This window comes from Limulus polyphemus, unplaced genomic scaffold (genome assembly GCF_000517525.1).
Source record: "Limulus polyphemus unplaced genomic scaffold, Limulus_polyphemus-2.1.2 Scaffold1091, whole genome shotgun sequence".
Taxonomy (NCBI): domain Eukaryota; kingdom Metazoa; phylum Arthropoda; class Merostomata; order Xiphosura; family Limulidae; genus Limulus; species Limulus polyphemus.
The window spans coordinates 35,588-42,249 of record NW_013666701.1 but is presented as its reverse complement, the minus strand read 5'-3'; the positions used below and the strand labels follow the sequence as shown (position 1 = coordinate 42,249).

Sequence of the window (6,662 nt, the reverse complement as noted above, 5' to 3'; positions counted from 1 at the left end):
TAACTGGAATTTAAAAAGTTTAAAATGGTGGTGAAACAAAATGGTCAACCTTTATTTCTTTTTTAAAGTTCGTTTTGAAATAAACTACTCTTGATTTAAAGTAACACAAAGACGACAGTGTAATGTAGTAGTTGTAATTTAAACTATGTAGTACAAGTAATGCTTGGAGACGGCTTGAATGGGTAGTGAAGAAAAACTTTAATATAAGATTAACATAACAGCAAAGGTACAAAGTTGTAGCTGATGATGACAAAACCTTGTCCATTTGCTGTTATGTTAGTTAAACTTGTATTACTTTTTCTTCGTTACCCATTCAAGCTGTCTCCAAGCATTATTAGTCTCAAAGTGGGTTCCTCGTCATCGAATGTAGTACAAGTGTTAACATGTATGTAGAACTGTACAGATTGAAAGTACCTTAACTGGGTTTATTATTTTATCCATCTTCAGTTGTTTGTGCACAATCATATCTCATAACATTATTTACGGGGATGAGGCTACTGTATCAGCATACAAAATTTATAAATTTTAGTTAAATTGCAGGTGACTTTAAACCTCCCCTGTTTCAGGTTAAAGTAAAATTTCCATGATTATGTTTAAATCAATACGAGAAGTGCTTTAAAGAAGTGTTTTTACAGGGCACTTAAAAGTTAACTCGTCACATAGCACTAGAGTATCTTCAGACTTATTACTTCATTTAAAACCCGCGTTTTTTTCCTCGTTTATCGTGAAGCTTTATTCAGTGCTGTTAGGTTTGCTATACAAATGTATATTTAAATAATTTAAAAACTGGTAAGACCTTGTTGGACATAGTTTAATATAATGGTTAATGAATGAGAAATAGTGCTATTAATTTTTATTTTATCCGAACTGGTTGGCTATACGTCATATAGTGTGTACTATCAGTTGGACAATTGGTAAGTACGTTTACATGGACACTGTTGCACAAACTTTTAAATTAGCATCTTTGTATTGAAATGATAATACTTCGTCTACGTGGTACAACATTGGTATAAGACGTTGTAATAAATGGTGTATATGTTCGGTGCTAGTTTTTTCAAGGGTTTATTGGACACAACTGCTTCCTGTACCTAACTTACATGACTGTATAGTACGATGTTCGTAAAATCAAAATTGTAGATATGATATAAGTATTAGTGTGTAAGTCTAAACGTTTATCTTTGTTATTCCATGTATAACTTTTTAAGTATTGTCTCTCAGCTATCCACTACCATAAACCAATCATACTGTGAAATTATCTTTAAACTTCGTAACCTGAATATAAACATCATCAAAAGGAGAAACGATATTTCCTTCTTCAGACAGTGCCGCTCTGAAAAGCTAATTCCTAAATTTGTGAAAAGGTACCTTATGATGACAAAACCTTGTACATTTGCTGTTGTATTAAAGTTTTTCTTCATCACCCATTCAAGCCGTCTCCAGCCAAGTATTAGTTATGTTTTGGGTTATCTTCTTTGATTCTTGATGATGATAATAATAATAATAAAATATAAAAAAAATGACAAACTTGTTATATTGCTTATCGCGATCGTTTGTCACCAAACTTAATGACGTTGAGCTCTTAATTAAAATACGTTGTTTTGTTTTTGTGTGTTAAAGCATTTTATAGATACAGCTCAAAATAACCGATTTAGAATGTTGTGAAAAGCTTTACGAATGTTCTCTATTTGTTTTAATATAAATCGCCAAATTCTTCAGAAACTTATCGCATATCAGAATGTGTTTGTTTTTTCCTGGCCTTCATTATTAAAACTGTTATCGCTAAGTGTTACTTTTGTATTTATATCGGATCTGTAAAACCGCCAAAAGTTGAATGTGGCATGGCGCCCATCGTAGCGAGGAAGACGGCATCTTTGTACCCCCTCCCCCGTCTCTCTCTGCTACCGATTGTAGTTTTGAACCAATCAACGAGTAATAGAAGTAACCGGCTTTTTCTTGATTGGCTAATGAAATTCCTACCATCCGCTTGTTTAGGGGCATGGCGACGTTAGGCTATCTTGTGATTTTGAAAGACCTAGCTTTGATAGCATGCTATGGTACAATACACCTCCATACCATTAGTTTATCTCAAGCTACGAGTAATCTCGTTTCTTCTTTGTTCTGTACAGTTTTTCTGTTAAAATAGGCCGTACTCAGTGTTATGTTTTTAGTCTCGTACAACTAAATTGTTCAAGCGTTTTATACATAAAAATAAGAATAAACAATGGAAAACGGATTCAGTTTCGACCAACCTGATTACCCAGTAGAAACGGGTAAGTTAACTTCTTTTGTATTGAATTTTACTGTTTTTCTACCTACATATTTTACCAAAAGTTTTCTTGTGTATCCGCTAGGTTACAGCTTCATGGGATCCCAATTGTTAATGGAGGCTCCCTTTCCTCAAGGTCGGAGGTAAGTCCTGGTTTTCTTTAAGGTGTTAACGATAATATGGAACTTCATAATACGATGTTTTATACCATGTTATTTGTACTTCATTGGAAGGTTTAAATGCATACTTGGGTTTAACATTATTAAACTATTAAGAAATGTCTTGAGTTAACGAGTTTGTAAAACTCTGTGCGAGTACATTTCACTCCTCACCAGTCTTCCAAACGTCTTTACTTGAGATACTGTACAACTTACGATACAAACCACCTAACGGCTGAATATGTTAGTAGAAAGAGTATTATTTCACAATAATTAGACTGCGTATGTGGATTATTTAGTCTTCTGTAGCTACAGAATCGTAAACTTGTCTACTTTTTTAGACTTTATGTAATGGTTTGGTGTGTAAACTCATTTACCTTTATGGATAAAAATGTACGTGTCGATCGGATAGTCTTGTATTAATGGAAATGTGTTGTATATTTTTCTTTAAGTTATATTTACGATAAAACAAATGAACCGCTAGTCAAATTGTGGTAAGTGTGTTTGTGTAATTGATTAAATACGTTTGATCTTTCTCTCTCTCTCTCCTCCACCCCTCCCACCTCCGAGTTTCTCAAGATATTCAAAACTAGAGATTAATAGTTTTCTCAACCTTGAAGTGTATTATAGTATTAAATTATTTCGATTGGATTGCGGTAAGCTGAGTTACAGCATTATTTAAAAAAAAACGTACCAGATTTTGCGAAATATGTAAAACGTTCAATTTGTTACTTTCGTTGTGAAAGTTTAATTCCGCAGAATATTTAATATAAATTGATACCAGTTTGGAGACAAAAAATATATAATCTAGCGATGAAAAATGAGGTGCAATAAAGGCTCAAATTAATTTTTTATTGGTTTCAGTAATATAAACATGGAGTCTGTAAAACTACATTTAACTAAGATCAGAAATGAGCTGATTTCGTTAACTAACAGTGGTTGGTTTAATTTAAATATGCTTAATACGAGTTTTGATTTTGGAAGCAGGTAAAAAAAATATTTTAATCACTTGTAATATCCAGTTTTCTTTCATGTAATGTAATTTTTTTAGGCGCGTAATAGCGACCCGTAGAATGGCAGTTTTTTTTTAAGTACAAAATTTAGCTTGTAGCTCCGTCATCTCTTGACCGATTTAAGATCTCATTATAATTTTGGACTCAGGAAGTCAAACTCTTGTAAATTGGTGTATTTGACCACATCAAAGGTTTTATAGATTAATTTACTCCAATCCTTCCTAAAAGAATTTTAAGTGCTGCGGTTATTTAGGATTCCTTGTTTTGCATAGTAAACGCACACTTGTTTTTGGTTTATTCTGAAAGGTAAATGAAATTAAACATTGTTACGAAATCTTAAGTTTCAATCGATATTACTACTGTTCTATAATGTATTAAAGGACTTTTTTCTTTTCACTGTTCTTTCACACAAGTACAACTTAAATAGTTATACTATTACAGAATGAAATAATCAGGCTATAATTATAAAATCACATTTTTACTGAATTTACTGCAAATCGTCAACAGATGTTCAAGAAAACTCGTTTTTAAACTATTCGTTGAAACGCAGTGCAAAAATGAATTTTAGATTTTCAAATATTTCGTAGGATACTGCCAGGGGTAGCGGAACTTCTGTATTTTGAGCAGTTTTGTATTTTAACAGTAATTTGTATAAATACTACGATTCTTATAACCTATTGCCAACTGCGAGAATTTTTAGTTAACATGCAGGCCTTACTTCGGTCACAGAATTTAAGTTAATCATATAGCCCAGAATTGGTGAATATTACGTCAGCACATGTACTTTCTGAATTATCATAAACAGTACTTTGGTTATCGTCGGTGTTTCAAAACTTAGTCGTAGAAAATCAACCTTGTGTGAGAAGTCTGATTTAAGGTTCGATAGTCGCTAGATGTATGTAACGATTTAGTCTTTGTGTGTGTGTGTATAATTGATATAAAGGTATGTCTGTTTTCATGTATGATGAAGTTGGCGAAATTCTTTGTCATACGCCATGATTCTGCCCTTGAATCGTGTGGTTTTTGCAACAAGCCGGATACGTCACTTAAAGGCCGGAAACCACTAGTAAAAGGGGTGGGGAATCTTGACGTCTATGTAATTGTGGTAAGAAGGGCAGACCCCATCTTCGTGGCCTTGAGTTATTTAAAGTAAAAGGATAGGGTTAGTTATGAGTAGTTGCTGTAATGATACATCTTTCCATTATGATGACCACCAACACCATGCATATCGTGAAGTGGCTAAAGATTTGTTGATTAAAAAAAAAAGCTCATTACGACTAGGAATTCTTAGTGTTGATGATGTTGTTAATGTTATATACGATTTGCGGACAGGTTGAGTTTTTTTGTTTTTGTTGTTGTCGTCGAGACAAAGGTTTAAGAATGTTGTCAAAAGTAGAAAATATTAGATAAAAAAAATAACTGATAAACATTTAACTATTGAGTATTTGAACTGGATCAGGTTTTTAAAAGAGTAACACCCACACACTTCTGTAATTCATACTTGTAAAATGTCTTTTATTGAGTTCGGAATTCGTCCGTTAAGTTTGTTGAGTTGCAACAAAACTCTCGTACGTAACGTACAAGAGTAGATAACAGGCAAGATGAATATACCTGCGTTATACTCCACAAACAACGAGAACCAACGTTGTAACAGAACGTTTTGAAGTAAATAAAAGTTCAGTTTTCGTTCGTTGACGGTAAAATGTTGTTTGAAACTAACTTTTTGAGTTTAAATGTATATGGACACGTTAAAAGTTACAAGAGTAAAAAAAACAAACTTTTATATTTTTTGACTCAATGAAAGGTAAAATACTTGATAATTACAGACGACTAGTTTCAGTAACAGTTACTAGCTCTGATTATGGTAACTCTTACTGAAATTAGTCGGCTGTAACCAAAAGATTTTACCTTTCATTTTGCCAAAAGACGTATTTTGTGTTTCTTACTCTGAATGTAGTAGAACAATGTGTATAGAAAAAGAACTTGCATTAAAAATGCTTTGCTATTTGAGAAGTCATGTGACATCAAGTACGTTTAAACAGTTCGTGAAGTGATTGGCTAATATTATGGTAAATTTTCATCAGAGTGAGAAGGTAAATATGCAGTTTAAATGGTATTGCTTGCACATGATAGTACATGTGAAAATTTCTTTTATTGTGGAAGGTTTTTTTTTGCGTATTGCATTTTCTTTGAAAGTGTGCAGACGAAAAATCATGTTTCCAGAAATAGACAATATCAGTTGTATCGACGTTGAACTTTTCAGTGAGTTATCTCTTCTGACGGTGTTTCAATCGAAGTTCTTGATCCACCAATTTCTTTGGACAAGTCCTGTAAGTTGAAGAATTTTGTAGATTTCGATTGGATAATTTAAAATGGAGGAACTTAGGAATGACGTGTCGGAGCTTGCATTCAGTAAGGAAGCAAATATCGAGATTAACTTTCTTAATTGGCTAAAGTTGGACCTAATGGGGAGCCCATCGCAACTTTAGCCAATGCATTTCTCTCTCATTACGAACCGAAATGGCTTGACACCTGTCCACTTAACTTTAGGCCTGTTCTGTACAGAAGGTATGTGGATGATACTTTTATTCTTTTCAATAACAGTGATCAATGCTGAAAATTTTTAGAATACCTTAACTCACAACATCCTGCCATTAAATTTACATGTGACGTTGAAAATAATAATAATTTACCGTTTTTAGATATGCTCATTAACCGTAATACTAATGGATTTTCCACATCAATTTACCGAAAAATGACGTCCACTGGTCTCCTTACACACTTTGATAGCTTTATCCTGCTTACGTATAAACGAAACCTTGTTACATGATTACTAAACAGAGCTTACAACCTGTGCTCCACGTATCTTAATCTACACTCTGAAATTTCTTTCTTACATGACATCCTGAAACGTAACTGCTATCCACAACACTTATTAGAAAACATTACCAACACCTTCTTAACAAAAACTCACAAATCCAATTTAAGAAAGCAACTGTACCTAAATTTACTATATACTCGTGTGTTCCTTATACTGGCAAACAAATCTTAAATTTAAAAAATCAACTTAAACGCATACTTGGTCGTTACTACCCTCAAGTTGATTTAAGATTAGTTTTTAAATCCACATCACGCATAAAAAATTTCTTCCCTACTAAAGATCTCCCCATTCCTTATTGTTCTTGGCTTGTCTATCTTTACATGTGTGGAGACTGTAAAGCCTCC

At 33.1% G+C, this 6,662-nt stretch overlaps 1 protein-coding gene across 3 annotated transcripts in view; it reads left to right on the top strand.

Annotated features, from left to right (window-relative positions):
- The window catches only part of LOC106462093 (insulin-like growth factor 2 mRNA-binding protein 1), a 47,788-nt gene that overhangs the window by 14,904 nt on the left and 26,222 nt on the right, over positions 1 to 6,662 (top strand). For 2 of the 3 annotated variants that reach the window (XM_022389229.1, XM_013921978.2), the window contains exon 2: positions 2,352 to 2,409. In XM_022389229.1, coding sequence (XP_022244937.1) covers positions 2,363 to 2,409 — 47 coding nt within the window. In that variant the 5' untranslated portion in view covers positions 2,352 to 2,362. Of the gene's footprint in view, positions 1 to 1,849; positions 2,271 to 2,351; positions 2,410 to 6,662 lie in introns of those variants that run through there. The other variant, XM_022389226.1, reaches the window with a different exon arrangement.